A 19,223-nucleotide genomic window follows, 5' to 3' on the forward strand; every position below is an offset into this window, starting at 1 on the left:
ATTTTCCGGCCCAATGGAAGCAAAAGCCCAGAGTTCATTACTTCCGGAATGATGATCGAGATGCCCAATGTATGGATAGTGCTAAGAAAAATGATTCGGATTGGTAGGAATGTCTTTGCCCTGTCTGTCGTCGTCTGATTTATTTATTTATTTTTAGCCAGGTGAAACCGTGGTATATGGTTACCAAAGTAACAAATAGGAAGCTCAGGGCTTGAACCTTGCTGCTGCCTTCACACTGATCGTCAGCGACACCAAGGTGTCAGCAGGCCTAACTGAAGAGCCATGGTCGCACCGGTATGGCGGCTGTTCTATCACGCTTGTGCTCTTTCGCACCACAGAGCCTCTCCAACGCAGACAGATGCTGGGAGGCCCTTCTGAGTCACGCCATCAATGAGCTGTCCAAGGGCAGGAGCGTGTACGCGGCCGACGCCGACCACATGTCCATGGTAGGATGTCCGCAGTGCACCAGTGTCCCCAGACACATTCCGCGTTTTCTGGTTCTGATTCTGGACCGCTTTTGAAGGCTTCAGAACTCAAAGTGGGTGGGATTATAATGTGCTGCCAGTCGCCACCTGATGTCACCCATCTTCTATTGGATAATCTCATTGTCTTAAAACTAGCCATGATTGACAGCACACATTAATCCCACCCATTGTGAGTTTCTACCTATATAATACAGACTAATATAGCCCATTATGTTGGACTACTGGTCAGTGTTTTATATTCCTGTGCTGCTGCGTAGTGTTTTTCTCTTCTGAATGGGGCATGAATGTGAATGAAGGCTCTGTGTGATCATGTTCCTGACCCCCCCCAGCTGAGCTCCAGCGTCTGGTCCCCCCAGTCCATAGAGTACAGCTTGCAGCAGTTCTGCCTGCCCTTCCTCCGTCTCTCCTGCCTTCTGCAGCATCACCTCTATGGGGACAACCTGCCCGGCTGTCCAGTAAGGCGCTTCTCTCTCAGTGCTAATACACGTAGGTAGTGTTAAAGGTCATAACAAGGTGCCCGCGTTTGTGTCTTTGGTCAGAAGGAGGACGAGTTCTCGGTCCTAGCCAGCTGTCTGGGCTTTTCCCCCCTGGCCCTGTCGCCCTCCAGTCCATTGTACAGCGCCAGCTTCCTGGAGTGGCCGGTGTGTGCCTTTGATCTCATGTCCATGTGGTGTGCAGAGGTCACTGGCCTGGCAGAAATGCAGGCCGACGACTCTCAGGTGAGAGGCCCCGCACCTGCGCCCTCCTCCGTCCAGTTGAATTCAGCTGCATTCCTGTGATTGTCCCTTGGGGGGGGGGGTGGACCTCACACACCCAATCATGAGCTCAGCTCATAATTATTGTAAAAAAGAAAGGAACAAGCAAGATTTTAATTTATTTTTCAAGACTGACTTTTAGAACATTGCTCAGCTTGACCCCTCCAAAGAATCCTCTGTCACACCTAACATCTTAAAGCCTGAGTCAGGTTTAAGTGAAACAACTGTAAAACAGGATAGTTAGCCATTCATGTTATATGAACACAGCCAGAAAGGGTATTCCTCTTTTTCCCTCCTAACTTAGGATTTCCAAGTAAGATATCAGTCCCAAATTATCCTTCTGCCCACTGAGATTCAGGAATTAGTGTTTTTTTTGCTCGCCGGTCTCAGCATTGAAACAGAAGTACAATCATTTTCCCAGCTGGCGCCGCTCGCAGATAGGAGCATGATTTCCCTCTGCATCTCTATGAAGCCACCGAGTCAGACTGGGGATTTGGTGCTCCCCATGCCTTATGAAGATCGATGCATCGGAATCTGAGAGGCAATCTCTGACTGAGCCTTAGTTAGGGCTGTGAGGGACAGTATTACCTGCTAACTGAAAGGTCCATGTGAGGAGTTTCTGCATGAAAATGGAGGTGTGGTATGGAGCTGGACTGTGCTTTGGTTACTCTGGCTCCACCTTTAATGCCACATTAATGTCACCCATCCTTCAATAGACCCTGCTTGTGCAGGACCCCCAGTGGGCAGCACCGCACCTCCTTCAGTTACCTGAGAACTACAACACCATCTTTCAGTACTACCACAGAAAGGCCTGCTCCTATTGCAAAAAGGTGCCCAAGGACCCAGCCCTTTGTCTCGTCTGCGGCACCTTCGTCTGTCTCAAGGGGATGTGCTGCAAGCAGCAGAGCTTCTGCGAGTGTGTGCTGGTGAGTGTTCAGTGAGATGTCCTGCCAGTTTGTGCTGGTGAGTGTTCGGTAAGATGCCCTGCCAGTGCCTGCTGGTGAGTGTTCAGTGAGATTCCCTGCCAGTGCGTGCTGGTGAGTGTTCAGTGAGATGCCCTGCCAGTGCGTGCTGGTGAGTGTTCAGTGAGATGCCCTGCCAGTGCCTGCTGGTGAGTGTTCAGTGAGATGCCCTGCCAGTTTGTGCTGGTGAGTGTTCAGTGAGATGTCCTGCCAGTTTGTGCTGGTGAGTGTTCAGTGAGATGTCCTGCCAGTTTGTGCTGGTGAGTGTTCAGTGAGATGCCCTGCCAGTTTGTGCTGGTGAGTGTTCAGTGACATGCCCTGCCAGTGCGTGCTGGTGAGTGTTCAGTGACATGCCCTGCCAGTGCGTGCTGGTGAGTGTTCAGTGAGATGCCCTGCCAGTGCGTGCTGGTGAGTGTTCCGTGAGATGCCCTGCCAGTGTGTGCTGGTGAGTGTTCAGTGAGATGCCCTGCCAGTGCGTGCTGGTGAGTGTTCAGTGAGATGCCCTGCCAGTGTGTGCTGGTGAGTGTTCAGTGAGATGCCCTGCCAGTGCGTGCTGGTGATTGTTCAGTGAGATGCCCTGCCAGTGCGTGCTGGTGAGTGTTCAGTGAGATGCCCTACCAGTGCGTGCTGGTGAGTGTTCAGTGACATGCCCTGCCAGTGCGTGCTGGTGAGTGTTCAGTGACATGCCCTGCCAGTGCGTGCTGGTGAGTGTTCAGTGACATGCCCTGCCAGTGCGTGCTGGTGAGTGTTCAGTGAGATGCCCTGCCAGTGCGTGCTGGTGAGTGTTCAGTGAGATGCCCTGCCAGTGTGTGCTGGTGAGTGTTCAGTGAGATGCCCTGCCAGTGCGTGCTGGTGAGTGTTCAGTGAGATGCCCTGCCAGTGTGTGCTGGTGAGTGTTCAGTGAGATGCCCTGCCAGTGCGTGCTGGTGATTGTTCAGTGAGATGCCCTGCCAGTGCGTGCTGGTGAGTGTTCAGTGAGATGCCCTGCCAGTTTGTGCTGGTGAGTGTTCAGTGAGATGCCCTGCCAGTTTGTGCTGGTGAGTGTTCAGTGAGATGTCCTGCCAGTTTGTGCTGGTGAGTGTTCAGTGAGATGCCCTGCCAGTTTGTGCTGGTGAGTGTTCAGTGACATGCCCTGCCAGTGCGTGCTGGTGAGTGTTCAGTGAGATGCCCTGCCAGTGTGTGCTGGTGAGTGTTCAGTGACATGCCCTGCCAGTGCGTGCTGGTGAGTGTTCAGTGAGATGCCCTGCCAGTGTGTGCTGGTGAGTGTTCAGTGAGATGCCCTGCCAGTGCGTGCTGGTGAGTGTTCAGTGAGATGCCCTGCCAGTGTGTGCTGGTGAGTGTTCAGTGAGATGCCCTGCCAGTGCGTGCTGGTGATTGTTCAGTGAGATGCCCTGCCAGTGCGTGCTGGTGAGTGTTCAGTGAGATGCCCTGCCAGTGCGTGCTGGTGAGTGTTCAGTGACATGCCCTGCCAGTGCGTGCTGGTGAGTGTTCAGTGACATGCCCTGCCAGTGCGTGCTGGTGAGTGTTCAGTGACATGCCCTGCCAGTGTGTGCTGGTGAGTGTTCAGTGAGATGCCCTGCCAGTGTGTGCTGGTGAGTGTTCAGTGAGATGCCCTGCCAGTGCGTGCTGGTGAGTGTTCAGTGAGATGCCCTGCCAGTGTGTGCTGGTGAGTGTTCAGTGAGATGCCCTGCCAGTGCGTGCTGGTGAGTGTTCAGTGAGATGCCCTGCCAGTGCGTGCTGGTGAGTGTTCAGTGAGATGCCCTGCCAGTGTGTGCTGGTGAGTGCTCAGTGAGAAGCCATCCAGAAAATACATCGTTGTTGTTCCAACAGCATCCATTTTTTCCCTTCTAGTTTTGTTTCCTTGATTTTTATACAGATTTGGCTGCCAGATTACTGATTGCATAGCCTTAGCAATACCCGACTGTCAGTGCATTTAGATTGTATACAAAGTGAATAGACAGCAGGGTCACAGTTGGCCCTTGGGCTGTGACTCTGTGACACACCTCATGTCTCTCTCCTTCAACAGCACTCCCAGGCCTGTGGAGCAGCAACAGGAATATTCCTCCTGATCAATGCCTCTGTCATCATCATCATCCGAGGCCATCGTTTCTGTCTGTGGGGCTCAGTCTACCTGGATGCCCATGGAGAAGAGGACCGCGACCTCCGGTAAATCGCGTACACATACATCCAGAAATCCTGGTGTCATTTAGGGATGTTGCCTCAGAAACAGCATATCTGTGGTTGCCCTGGAAACAGTATTATTTTCCTGGATTATTTATTGATATTATTTAAACCTGTAACTTATTTTATCAATCCATCATTTCAGTTGACTTGTTTTTTACATGAGCATTCATGCAGGTACCAGGATTGGGGGAGGGTGTGGGCGACTGTGTAAGGAAGGTAATTACATGATCTTTAAAGGTCACTCTGATCTACCAATAACAGCCATCTGTGTACTTCTATAATAGCTTGAAAACCATCTCATACATCTAATGATAATCCAAAGTAGACTGATACAATGTGATGGCTAGACATACAGTCATAAACACAGTATGTGTCTTACATTTGCAGTTATTTAATTGCTAGATGCTTTTGTCCAAAGTAACTTAAAAATGAGGCACATAATATATCACAAGAATTCAGGTGTCTGAAGCTGACTAGGCTGGGAAAGTCTGTGAAGACGGATCACTGGAGAGTCAGTGGTAAAATGAATTTGCTATGGTTTTCCTGGAAGATATGGGTCTTGCATTCTTGAAGGTTGTGAAGAACCCTGCTGACCATTTGTGCACCATTGAGGAGCTACACATGAAAGCAACTAGTGAGATTTGATCACTAGATCATGTTGGCTTACTGACCATAGAGAGCATGGCAGAGCATAGGTCCTGATGAACATGTCAAAGTGCCATTCCATTCACACCTTCTAGGACAAGTCAATGAAGGGATACTAGTAGAAGTTTAGGATGAAACCATGTCAGCTGACTGAACACCAGAGATAACGTCCTGCCAGGAAAGAGCTACAGTAGTCATGTTGTGAAATGACAAATTCCTGGAGTTCAGCTGCTTTTTCTGACAAATAAGGTCTGATCTTCTTGACGTTGTACAAAGTAAATCTACGAGGTGGGGAGACAATGTCTGGGCAGTGATGTTGTGATGAATGGTAGAAGTCAAGAAGCTTGGTGTTTTTAAAGTTTCAGGTATTGCTGGTAAATTTTAAGTGCAAAGTGGGTAACAGACGTACTTTTTGTTTGTCCACTTTCCCTCCTGCAGCCGTGGCAAGCCTTTGTTCCTGTGTGAGGAGCGCTACCGGGTTCTTGGGCAGCAGTGGGTATCCCATACCTTTGACCACATCAATAAGCGCTGGGGGCCCCATTACAACGGACTGTAGCATGCCCCCCTGCCCAAAAAAATGAAGAAAAACTCACCTCCCTGTGTGGTGGGGGGGATTGGGGAATCACTTTCACTGGTGTCTGCGGCCTCTAGAAACTCCCGGGTGAATTTCCAGAATGTTTTGGAGGCCTGACTGGCACGGCGTGGGTTTGCGTGAGACTCCGTTTATACAATCATGCTTGAACACTAATTTCTGTTATAAATGTGTCGTTTAAGCATAGGTTTCAAAGAGAACATGCTAAAGCTGGGAAAGCTGGATGTGAAAGCACAATTTCGTCTGGTAGAAAGGGTTTTTCCCTCATTTTTCTTTTAAGTATGTGTGATTCATCCCGATGTTTAAAAAATAAAAGAAAAAAAAAACTTTCCAGGGGACTCGGACTGTCAGATCAGCAGCTATATGAACTTGCCTGTGACAATGCGTTTATTTTTTTTGCCCGAAAACAATGTTAAATTGCTAAAGCAAATTTAAGTGCTGGGGCCAACTAGTACTAACCTAATATGGTACCAGAGCCTAAAAATGTATTACTAATATTAGAAATAAGTCAATAGCTATTCACTCCATGGATTGGTATGTTTGAAGCGGTGTTTGGTCACATTGTTTGAGTCAACATAAACCCCATCCCAATCCTGTGGTGTACCCTTCACCCATTACATGAGTTCTAAGGTCCTGTAGAAGATGTAGTTCTGTACCTGTAAAGTGTTTGTTGACATGTAATAGTAGGTAATAGTGAGTCCTTTGCACACCTGCAAGTGGCTCTTCTTCAAATGTAGTTGCATTTCATCCTCAGGAATTTTCTTTTTGCTGTAGTTTAAAATACAGAGTTGTTTATATTTAAAGAAATGCTGCTATTCATTGTTAGAGAAAAGATTTTTAGCTTTGTAAAGTTAATTTTTCTTTATGATTTGCTTTCAGCCTTAGATGGCTGGGGATGGTGGTGTGTGGACTGCCCCCCCCACCCCACCCATCTTGACCTTCTTTGAAGCAGGTCTTGCTTGGCATTTTCGTCCAAATGTGAGCTGCTCCAAGACAGGCCTGGCCTGAGGTTTGGTCATGCAGTGGGCTGTCCTTGTTTTTGTGCTTTTTGTTTTGCACTGTAGAAGCCTTTCTTCATCACGTTTGGTCTGTTGGAGGGTCCTAATGGTGGAGAAGAGCACAGATTCTGATTAGTTGATTGGGAGACTCCAATCATCTAGCTGATTGTAAAGCAACATATAAACCCACTCCCCAGTGCTGTTGAAGCTTGGCAGAAACATTTTGGTTTAAAAGGGTAAAAACAGCACTTAAATCTGTGTTTCCACAAATATAGCAGCAGCATGTTGTAATTAAATTTTTAAGTGGAGAATTAAACAATATATGTGAATACTGGCAAAGAAAGGGAATAACTTTAGCTTTGTTGATCCTAATGCTTGTGGGTATAAGTGAAGTTAATGTCTTCCCCCCCCCCCCCCCCCAGCTCTCTCTGCTCTCAGCTTGGCATTTTGTGTTGGACTCAGATTTCCTTTGTAGATATGAGGATAACATATTGTTCGCTCTCTAAGTCGGGTTCGGGCAGTCATTAGCTTTTCTAGATCCGTCACACCCCCCCCCCCCCGAATTCATTCTGGGCCAATTTTAAAAAAATATTTCAAAAAGATTATTTGGATTTTACGGCATGTGTTTGTGCAGAAACAATGGGGATAGGGATGCTAATTTATGGATGATTCTTAATCTCTGTTAAATTCACAGTGAAATTCAATTCAGATTCTGTTTGGCTTATTGTTTGTTATGAGTCAACATATTTAAAGTGTTTTAATGATTCTTACTTCCTGATTTTGTGTCAACCAGGTTTCTCTGGGGAGTTTTGTTCACTTATCGTTTATACACAGATTTTCGAAATTCTTTAGCTTCAGTCACCCACTGGGTATGGGTCAGGGCCCGATACTGGGCCCTAGATGCATTCCAGATCAATTCCGAGGCAGGATTAAAGTTAAAAAGACGTGTATGCATAAAACACACATCTAGAAATATTGTTGTGACCCTTTGTGTCCTAGATACGTATCTTTTGCCCGTTTCTGAATAACAGTAACTATTTATTATCCTGTTGTGCCTGAATGACATATTACTTTATCAAATAAAGGACAGATAACACGTTTCTGTTGACATTTGTTGGCAGTGGGAAGGAGTCACTGTTCTATCCCGCCCCCACCCAACATCATACTATGGGGAAAAATTAAGCTTTTAGGGAGGGAAAGCATTTGAATTTTTTTCTGGAATTTATGCATGCTGCTGATCTGTTTACTTGTCAGGTTTTCACTCCGTTTCCTGATTCACAGCCCCCCAGCCTAACCCCCCCACCCCATGGGAAACCCTTTTGAGCTGTGGGTGAACAATGTAATCAGAAAGCTGAGTGTTTCTCTGTGTGTTTTTGCTGAATGAATGAACAATAAAAAATACAGTACATTACTGTAGGTGCTGACTCAAACCTTCTGATTTGGAATCAGAATGTATGACTTAGACATTTAAAGGAAAATGTAACATATGTTAATAAAGTGCAGAATAAAAAGCAGGGCTGTGATTGTGTTTTCATTTCTTTTTCCCCTTGAGTATAAATACCCACAAAATGTCACACTGGTAGTCTGCTGTGCCAGTAGAATATTAATGATATGAATCAACCTGAATTTGTCGGATTGGTTGTTGGGGAATATGGAATTTTACTGCGTGGAATTTCTCCAGTGCATATCACTATAGCGTGGGTAACAAATAAGAATTGTGAGGCCTCTACCTTAGCTTGTGTTTTAGCTTTTAATGAACAGGGAATAAAGAAACCATCAATCAGATAAGGAAGATGCACAACCTTGCTAAAGGACAAAGTAGATCCAAGGCTGGAACATGTGACCAAAGATATTTTGGATCGGTCTTCATTTTTACATTTTAATATTTAAAGCTGTAGACAGACATATTTAACAGTTCAGAAGTGCATCCCCTCTATATCTTGCTCCAGTACATCCAGTCAGACGCCAAATAGTTTCCAGTAAATGCTACGTGGTACTGACAGGCTGTCTGTGCTTGTTTTCCCTGCTCGCTTTAAACATTGCTGAGGAATTAAGTTTGATTTACATCTCTTGGGACAATGGCAGTGTACATCACTGGCAGTTTCTTTAAGACTGAAGGTGAAGCAGGGATGTGGGGTGATCACCCTAATTACTTCAGATCAAAAGTGGTAGCCCTAGTGAAGACTGATGGGTTCGCTGAACGAAACAGCGCACTGAAGAAAAACTGAGATTCTGAAAACACTAAACAATGAAATTAAATTCTAGGGTCACCAGGAGCTGGCAATTAGGGGACACAATGAGGGTGAAAACTCAGGCAACAATGGAAACTGCTGTTCGGATAAAAACACAATTTTTTGTCCACATCATTTTATAGGCATTAACCTGACTCACCAGGTTAATCATCACACAGTTAAAGACTCGGGATGCAGGCTAAATAGGACTACATTTGATACAAATTACCAACCAACGGAAATATTTTACTATTTGCTAATGTAGTTACTAATATATTTTAGTCCTTAACAAAGAAATATCTATATTTATGTTTATATTAGTGACTAATATATGATCAGATGTGAAATTATACCCGGGCGGGGGGTCAGTCTAGATCAGGACTATCCGAATCATGGTCCTCAAAGGCCAAGCATTGCTGATTTTCCGGCCTACCTTTACCTGTGAGCTGGGTGTGAAGCCCCCAGCCAATCAGAATCAGTGATTATCAACTAACTGGGAGAATTGAAAACACAGCCGGGATTTGGAATCGAGGGCAGGATTTAAAGAGCCCTGGTCTAGAGTCTGCTTCACTTAAATTTTGCTCAGCGGCTGCCACAGGTGCACATGTATACCAGTACAATACAACGGCACATTGCTACTGGGCACCAGGCATCTGCTGCTGAAATCCACGCTGTACACAATGATTACCTTTCAGTTTCGCCTCAAGGCTCCACAAAGCACGGCCTTTTTCAGTGGAAGCACAGTTACACCAGGTTCAATGTGCCCAAGGTCTGGCCTTTGGGGCACGCAGGCTGGTTAAGTTAAATTGAAGGCAGAGCAGGCCTGCTAACCAGTGTGACTGTAGAATTCCCAGTATAATTCCTTCTTGCACGTACTGCATTTATATATATATATATATGATGCATTTAAAATCCACCTGAACCTGCAATACCAAAACCCATTGTGGGAGCACAATTTATTGGATGAATATGTAATTAAGAAGTAATTTTAATTAGTATCTGATTGATGGCTAAGCCATGAAATGGGGTAACTTACAGTTGAAACAATACCATCAATAAAGTAATCCAGATGAGGGTTAGAGCATAAAACAACGTGCCCTACAGACCTTGATGACCAGGAATGGATGAAAATGCTCACTGGTAACTGATGATGGTGTCAGATGGATAACAGTGTGCTCCCCGGACAGCCCCACCACCCCTCCCCCATCTAATCCTTACTGCTCCTGCACCCCCAACTTCTACAATCTATTTGATTATTGGATGTATCAACTGGAAATGCGAAAGCTAATAAATGTGTTTTTAGTCCTAGTTGTGTAACGCAATTCTGAAACTACACCTATTCATTTTTTGCACATTCCAGTTATACTCCATTTAGATGGTTAAATGTATTTCTTCATGTACGTCTTAATGTCAGTGTTTAAAATGTCATTCATTATATTTATATTCTGTTTATTGCTTTCTCATTTGCGCTATGGCCATGGCTTTTCATGACTTAACAGTAAGAACCATAGCAGACATATATATGGTACATTAAATAACTACCATCTAATGTCATACTGACACACACTGTGATTTTCTTGCTTACTGCTACCTAGATTATTAATAACTGTACACAAACAAATTACGCTTAGCTGGCAAAAAACGGCTCCAGTCACTGAGGGATTTATATAAAATTTGTATATTGTACCAAATACCAAACGTGTGGAAACTAAACTTTAGCAAATATATATATTAGCATTTTATTATAACTCAAGACTAGTTAGGATGAACGTGCATATGAATAGAAAATATGCTTAAAAAAATAACAATGTATTCCCTAGATGCCCCTGTCACTACTACTTGGGGAAGATGGTGGCGCAGGAGGTAGCGCTATCGTCCAGCAACTGGAGGGTTGCAGGTTTGAGTCCTGGTTCCTCCTGATCCCATCAAAGTGTCCTTGAGCAAGACGCTGAACCCCAAATTGCTCCTGGTGAGCAGGTTGGCACCTTGCATGGCAGCCTCCGCTACCGGTGTGTGAATGAGTGTGTGGATGGGTGAATGTGAGGCATAAAATGTAAAGCGCTTTGAGTACTAGTAGGAGTAGAAAAGCGCTATATATATAAATGCAGTCCATTTACTACAACCCCTAGCCTCTATCTGTAGCCCCCCATAAGTTTAGGTAGTATGTAATTTTCTGATTGTTGATAATCACTACTCCATCCTCGCTGGCATATGTCATTCTGAAATGCAGACCATTTTATTTACCTGGAGACTTTACGTTTATAAAAATCATAACCATATATAATCCATCTGATGCTAACAGAAAGCTAGCAATAGACAACCTGCTTCCGGCCATAATTCACTAACAAAACACCTGCGAAACAGGCTATGCTGTATGTTGCAGTATCACTAGCCCTGTAGGGTGCATCACATGCCTTTAGTAAGTACCAGACCTCACTCTTCATCCAGGCCTTTTGGTTGGGGAAGATGCACATGCGTTTATCAAGTCACCTTATCAATACAGGTCCTGCTGCATTCAGGATCAGAGGATGCATAAGGGTTAATGTCCGGCTGGTCGGTATGTCATGTTTGTTCTTCCAAGCTGTCCCATTCTGCACATTCCAAACAATTTATTATTTTGATAGTAGGTTTAATTCTATTTATGAGGAGTCTGTAGACAGGCTTCAGGGTCAGAGAGATGTGGCTTTTTAACATTGCTGAAAACATGGTCCAACGTATTTATAGTTCTGGTGGAGAATTTTACATGCCGGTAAAATTTGGGCAAAACAGTTTTAAAATTTGCTTCATTGAAATCACCAGTGATAATATATACTCCATCGGGGTATGTTGGTGAACCAATGGACTAATGAATGATCCAATGAATGAACCAACGCGAGCGAACCAACCAATGAATGATCCAATGAATGAATGAACCAATGAATGAATTAACGAACCAACAAATGAATATCGAGTAAAACAACGAACCAACGAACGACTCAATGAATGAACCAATGAACAGACGAATGAACCAACAAATGAACAACCTAATAAAAATCCCAATGAATGAACTAATAAATAAACCAACAAAACAATAAATGAATCAACCAATGAACCAACAAATGAAGCAACAATCCAACAAACCAGCAAACAACACAACACACCACTGAACGAACCAGCGAAAGAAAACAGTGAACAAACCAACAAACTACTAAATGGACCAGTGAACCACTGAACAAACCAGCGAATGAACCAATGATTGAACCAACGACCGAGCTAATGAACCAATGAACGAACCAACAAACCACTGAACCAATGAAACAACGAATGAAGGAACTAACAAACCAAGAAATGAACCAAAGCACCAACCAACCAATGAGCCAACCAACGAACTGAGATGAAACAAAAATGAAGAGTCACTGACTCGAGTGTCTGAGTCACGAAGCAGCACTGATCACCCACCCATTTGCCAAATAGCAATATTCAAAATCAAGATGAAAACAAAGTAATTAAATAATAGCAATTCAGGAGTACATTTCCCAGAAGCATTACATTTTCACTGTTGTAGTGCAGCATTTCACAAGCATTGCATGTTGCAACAATAGTGTGTTCACCATTCCTGTAAGCTGGTAAGTTAGATGTTGTCACGTCACCAGATTCTTCCAGTCAGCTGCCCCAGAATGTCAACTGTTCAAGTGTAAATTCCTGGTGGGAATTTTGAGATTACCAATTTATGTGGAAGGTCGAACAAGACAAGAGCTTACTAATGGTAATTCCCTTACAAGAAAGGACATTGCAGACAGTCTTGATAGCCTAGTTACAAATTCTTTCTTTCATTTATAGGAGAGAGTGGTCTTAATGATCTAAAGCCAAAATTTGAGATAAAAAAGAACCATTGTCAAATCTGAGAAGAATTACGCTAGGCTGTTGATTAGTTTTAAAAGCTTGTCTTCTGATGTGGTGTGCAGACCGGCCTGTAGGCCTACTGAAAATGTTACATTAAAGAGTATGATTACGTGAAAGGACCAGACGTATATAACGTATATAAATAAAATGAAATAAAATAAAAAAAAACATTAATGCACCTCAAGGTCATAACCTGTGTCCATAATGAGCATCGTGCACCTGTTCATTTCTAAAATGTGCCGCTTACTTTACACATTTTGTTGGTCAAAGGCGCAATGTCATGTGACTGCCTTAAAATAGCAATGCAGCCACAATGCACTCGGCCTTGCCTCATTGTAGCTGTATATTGACTAATACTTGGGCAAACGTGTTGTGCTGCTGTGGAAAATCATTTGCTATTTTGACAACGTGCGCACATGGTGTGAAAATAAGCAATGTGCTGGTACGAAACTAGCACATTTGCAAACCACTTTGCATCGTGGAAAATAGGGCCCCAAAGTTAATCTTATTGTCCAGTGAGAGCGAGAGTACTTATTGACCAGCCACAGAGGACGTCCTTTATTGGTTCGATGAGTCGAACCATGATTCAAATGTCTTATCGAATTCCTAGTTCTTAAAAATTTAGAATGGTGTCTAATTTGGAACAGGTTCTCAATACCCAACCCTACACATGAATCCTCGCTCCTTCCTGGTGTTTCATGTGATATACAATGATGGCTCAGTCAAATTTACACATGCGCGAGGGAATAGTTTTTGTAATTTGTAAACATTCATTTTTAGTTGCATATGCAACGAAAACGTTGCACTGTGGAGACTTGTGCAGAGGTGCTTCAGTTTTGGTGTGACCACGCTAATGAAAAAGTGTCTGTGGCGGTGGACCGGTCCCAAAACCACATGTATGCTACCGTTCTTAGACAAGCAAGAGGTCCCATTCTCACCGAGCATGTTATAAGTGCATTCCTACAGCATCAAGTTATTGACATATAATAGATCAAGAATATGGTCCCTCTGATCTTCAATTGCTCAATATGGCTGCATTGTTTGAATGGTATTGCTCCTCAAGATCTTCAGAGTATCAAAATGGAAGCTAGTGCCATGGTTACCTTCATTAACCAGGCTTTTTAGGACCCCGCACACACACTCTTCTGCATTTTACAACCATCCATTATGCAGTCCAGATGGAAGGAAGAAAATTACAATCTATTCCCTGCAAGAATCAACTGCTTTTTGAGTGTTTGCGGCGGTCTGGTTTTCAGCTCGCCTTTCTGACATGTGTGCATCATTTTGGCTAGAATGTAATTAAAATGCATTAGAATGTAGAGATCTTGTTTTCCATGCTGTTGGAAAATAATTTATATGGTGATTTATTTCCCTTGTGAATTACCACCTAACCATAATAATAGTGATCTTCTAACCTGTAATATAAGGGTTTTGTATTATGCTGTATATTGACTAATACTTGGTCATATGTGTTGTGCTGCCATTTCCTTCCGGAAAGTCTAAAAATGTTTACATATTAACCACCTGGAATGCCTGCAAATTCCTCACTTACTATGGCTTCAGTTCTCTTTAGATTTGCATTTAGCAGAAGGACTGAAACGATGATAGATGCGCTCTTATAAAATTGCAGAAAGAGGAATGGCAATTAATTTTTTTTTTTGCACTCTTAATTCTTGATGTGGCAGCAAGATAAATAAAAAGACATTTCTGCCATTTCACTACATCATGGCATTAAAATGTGCTTATTAAATCATTACAGAAAATAATGAAAGCCTCTTTGCCGTAGTCAGTCATTTTGAAGGGAAAAGCTCCAATTATCCTGCTAGTTTTGTCATGTATTTGGAGCAATTCCTTAAATATAATATTTTATCTGTTAGTATATGATTTGAGATCATGCAAAAATAAAAATACAAATTTTGGGAAGCAGGCTTGCTGTGGTTAAGGTTTGGTCATGCTGAGTTATGTGCCATATTTTTTGTATAGGAACTGTTTCACCAAGAAACTCACGTCAATAAATAAGGGATGACCCAAATCCAGGCTACTTTTAAACAGAACCCACATAAAGGGGGGTTTATTAAGCCGAACAGGACAGGTGACCAACTGCAGAGAGGTCACAATGGCCAGACAGGGAGCACAGCACTGAGAGACACTAATATACATGACTAACAATGGAGCACACAGGAGGCAGCTGTGAGTGATTAACAGGAGGGCAGGAATGAGAGGTAAGACTGACAAGCCCCAGGTGTGGTAGTTTAGAGCCACACCGAGGGGAAACGTTCGGGCTGGATGTGACGCACTGACTTTATCAACATTTATTAAACAAATGAATAGACTGTTACGGTAGTGATATCTAACATGTACACATTCTTGGGTAGAAGTGCAGCTAAATAAGTACATATGAGTGCTGAGTGGGGTTTAAAAATAGCCAAATTTCTGGCCAAAAACTACATTTACAGTACAATACAATTTACTAGTTTATATTTGTAGCTATTTTCTGAATACTGGCAAACAGCTGCACAGAAAGATTATCTCTTTCTTTCTTTGTTTACATCAGATTCCTGCCTGCAGCCAAAACGGATGCTATCTGAATCCAGGGGTATTGTGAATATCCTTGTGAGTTCCTGTAACCCCACTCTTATTGGACATTAAAGCTAGATGGTATGATAGTGGCATATAAACCACTAACCATGCATACATATTGTAGTGTCACAGTCTCAGGAAAGAGGTCTAATTTTATTGTAAATGGTTTCTTATTGTTGTTGTGGAAAACATCTCATTGATCACAAAACTTCACCACACTTAGATGTTTATGTATACATAACATAGTCGTGGCCAAAAGTTTTGAGAATGACATTTATTGGTTTTCCCAAAGTTTGCTGCTTCAGTGTTCGTAGATTTTTTTGTCAGATGTTTCTATGGAATACTGAAGTGTAATTACAAGAATTTCATGAGCGCCAAAGGCTTTTAATGACAATTACGTTAAGTTTATGCAGAGTCAATATTTGCTGTGCTGGCCCTTCTTTTTCAAGACCTCTGCAGTTCAACCTGACATGCTGTCAATCAACTTCTGGGCCAAATCCTGACTGATGGCAGCCCATTCTTGCATAATCAGTGCTTGGAGTCTGTCAGAATTTGTGGGGTTTTGTTTGTCCACCTGCCTCTTGAGGATTGACCACAAGTTCTCAATGGGATTAAGGTCTGGGGAGTTTCCTGGCCATGGACCCAAAATGTCGATGTTTTATTCCTTGAGCCACTTAGTTATCACTTTTGCCTTATGGCGCGGTGCTCCATCATGCTGGAAAAGGCATTGTTCATCTCCAATCTGTTCTTGGATGGTTGGGAGAAGTTGCTCTCGGGGGATGTTTTGGTGCCATTCTTTATTCATGGTTGTGTTCTTAGGGATGGTTTTTCTGGCGTTTTTCTTGGAGAGAAGCGGCTTCTTTGTTGTCCTTCTTGACACCAAGCGATCCTCCAAAAGTCTTCGCCTCAGCCAAATGATGTCAGCAGGTCCTTTTGTGGCAGGGCTGAAATGGCGTGGAAATTGGTGTTTTGGGATTAAGTTCATTTTCATGGCAAAGAGGGACTTTGCAATTAATTGTAATTCATTTGATCACTCTTCATAACATTCTGGAGTGTATGCAAATTGCCATCATAAAAACTGAGGCAGCAGACTTTGTGAAAATCAATATTTCTGTCATTCTCAAACCTTTTGGCCACAACTGTACATGTATACAGATATATATGAATGTACATAGCGTACACATAGTGGGTTGCATTCCACCGTGAACATAAGTTTATATTTAGCTGGGCTAGTTTGAATACTTGCAGAGATGTGCACCAGTACAGTACATCAACAAATATCTTGTCACGTTACAAATATTTGCTCAACAAATGTAACAGAATAAAATACATTTTCTCATACCAATATTTTGTATTTAATCAAAATAAAATAATCTGTAGTTTGAAAATCCAAAAATACATGTAAAATAGTAACAGCAGCTGACAAATATGTGTACTGTTTCAGCCCTAGTGTTGTGTAATACTTACCAAACACACAGCTTGCCATGACCTTAAACAGAATAATGATTTTGTGATTTACATGCCTTATAGTGTTAATTGTGAATTGAAAATAACTTTTGTAACATTAGTAACGTGACGAGAGCTTAACAGGCTGCAGCTGCAGCAGTGAATTGAGGTTAGGGGGGATGTCGCGGTTCAGCCTTCCGGAACCGTGATACGAGATCGTGTACGTCTGTATGGTGGTTTCGGTCTCGGGGTTCAGACCTGTCACACCCAGACTCTTTAGCCAGTGTTTCCCACAGAGTCAGTGCCGGTGGCTGACAGGGGCGCCAGTATGTGCCTGTGTGTGTGCAAGCAGGAGCAGTAACACTTAAATCGATTATCATGATGTGTGACTTTCCTGCTTTGTCTTACAGTAGAGCGCCAAACATGCGCAAACTCAAAGAAATAGTTTTTTAGACCTACGCTGAAAAGATCTGGGCGGACCGAGGCATCGGAAGAGCAGCGAAGGACGAGGAGACTTGCTTGCCGGGAAGAACATGCTCTTTTAATTGCAGTCCTTAGTAGGACTATAACAAGCACCCAAGGAGCACCTGCCCAAAATAAAACAGCAGAAACACAAGGTCATCAGATACCAAACTGTAAGGTACACACATGGTGGGAGATTTATACAAGCTAAGGACATACGAGGATCAGACTAGGTACACGTAAGGCATGGTAGAGCAAACATGACACAATTGAAAAACAACACTAGTATTTACAACAACAATGACTCCAGGGGCTATATACAGCCTGCGAGCATGCTGGGATACACAGATCTGACCGGTGCTACACTGTCCCGCCCCAAAGGTCAGCTGTCCTAGAGACCACCATCCTCAGTTCCCACCTCGGCTGAGACAAGTCCCAGGATCCAGTGGTAGCCGCCAGTGCATCCTCTCTAAAGGGGGGGGGGGGGGCAGCCACTCTCAAGCACTGGTAGGGCTTAGCTGCTGGCCAGCAGTGGCATGACAGATCCCCCAGGCCGCCGACCCTTCCTCTTGAGCACCTTGGGTGAATCTGGTGCCCTTTACTGGGGATTCTCCTGGCCAGGGATCATCACTCCCAACGACATCCATAGCCAGGCCCCCTTTTCCAGGGACAGGAAGCACATGGAGCAGCTGGAGACTGATGACGGTGCAGCCTCCTTCTGCCGCCACTGATGGAGAGCCTTTGTGAGCTGGGTCTCCAGAGCGAGGCACGCCCACTCACAATCCTGCATTGTGGACTCCGCCTCCTGCAGCTCTCGGCGCTTCTGGGTCAGCTGGACCTCCAACTTGCGACACGCCTCCTCCTGGCTGAGCAGCTCCATTTCACGGCCCCAAAATGCCACCTGTGCTGCCTTTCCAAGACACGCCTGGCGGTCGCGCTCCTGCTCCCAGCTGGCTCAAAGTATTTCGTTACAAATTACATCTGATTTTTTTTCCATCCAGCAAAATACAAATTACAAAATACTCAAAAGAAATTAAATGCATATTATAAATACAGTTAATTGAAAATTTGCCCACTTCTGGTAATATATCCTTCTTATATTTTAGAAAATGTTCCTGTGCCCATTAAGATAGCGGAGCTAATATCCAATGTTTTTAAGTGACCAATGGCTGTCACGTCACAGGCAAGGACAGAGGCAAAAGCAGGCATCAACTAAAATCAAAAAGGGGTTCATTAAAAGAAAACACAAAGTACTGTAGATGGGGTAAGATCAAAAGGACCACGAGGGATCAAAACAGGGAAATGAGGATTGGGCAGGAATACAAGGCACAGTACACACTCAGGAGCACAAGCGGGTAATGACATCAATGACTTCATGCAACATCAATGACTGTACTGGGGAACTCAACACAGGGACGACTTTATAGACTACTAACGAGGGAGCAGACAAGGGGCAGCTGAAGTGAGTCACAGGAGGGCTAATTCTGCCTTCAAGTCTTACTCAGAAGGTCCAACTAGGGAGTTGGGAAATCGTAATTACAACATGATGCGTGTTCAAGTGGCTGTGTCAGAGCAAAATGGAGGACAGGAAGCTACTTTTTATTTTGCAGTATTTTTCGTTCCTCCAATGCTAAAACACATTCATAGCGTTAATTGAACTTTTCATAATCCCTTACTCAAAGAGCAGGTAGTTGACCAGCTACATGTCAAATATTGAGACAAAAATCTTTTTTTTCACGGTATGACATTTAATGTCAATCTCTTCAACCTTCAAAACAATTCAGAGTTTTGCAGTGACACACTACATAAAATGTAGCTACTACTTTCAGAATAATTTGCCTTTCCCGGTGGTGATATCGACAGGCTCTGCCATATTTATTGTAATGACACCTCGGAGCTTAAAGAAAATTACGAGTTTCTCATTGGTAAATATGACTTGGTAGTGGCGTTGATGTGCTCTCATGTCCTATTTAAGATTTTTCCGACATGACTTGCAGACAG

General features: G+C 43.6%; 1 protein-coding gene across 5 annotated transcripts in view; it reads left to right on the forward strand.

Moving 5' to 3' along the window:
• ubr3 (ubiquitin protein ligase E3 component n-recognin 3) overlaps window positions 1-8,135 on the forward strand; it is a 55,342-nt gene extending 47,207 nt beyond the window's left edge. For 4 of the 5 annotated variants that reach the window (XM_049012017.1, XM_049012025.1, XM_049012027.1 and 1 more), the window contains 6 exons: window positions 339-446; window positions 815-940; window positions 1,025-1,204; window positions 1,957-2,166; window positions 4,229-4,368; window positions 5,470-8,135. In XM_049012017.1, the coding sequence (XP_048867974.1) occupies window positions 339-446; window positions 815-940; window positions 1,025-1,204; window positions 1,957-2,166; window positions 4,229-4,368; window positions 5,470-5,587 (882 nt within the window). In that variant the 3' untranslated portion in view covers window positions 5,588-8,135. The remainder of the gene's footprint in view (window positions 1-338; window positions 447-814; window positions 941-1,024; window positions 1,205-1,956; window positions 2,167-4,228; window positions 4,369-5,469) is intronic. The other variant, XM_049012045.1, reaches the window with a different exon arrangement.
• Window positions 8,136-19,223: the final 11,088 nt, after the last annotated feature.

Source organism: Brienomyrus brachyistius, chromosome 1 (genome assembly GCF_023856365.1).
Source record: "Brienomyrus brachyistius isolate T26 chromosome 1, BBRACH_0.4, whole genome shotgun sequence".
NCBI classification, from domain to species: domain Eukaryota; kingdom Metazoa; phylum Chordata; class Actinopteri; order Osteoglossiformes; family Mormyridae; genus Brienomyrus; species Brienomyrus brachyistius.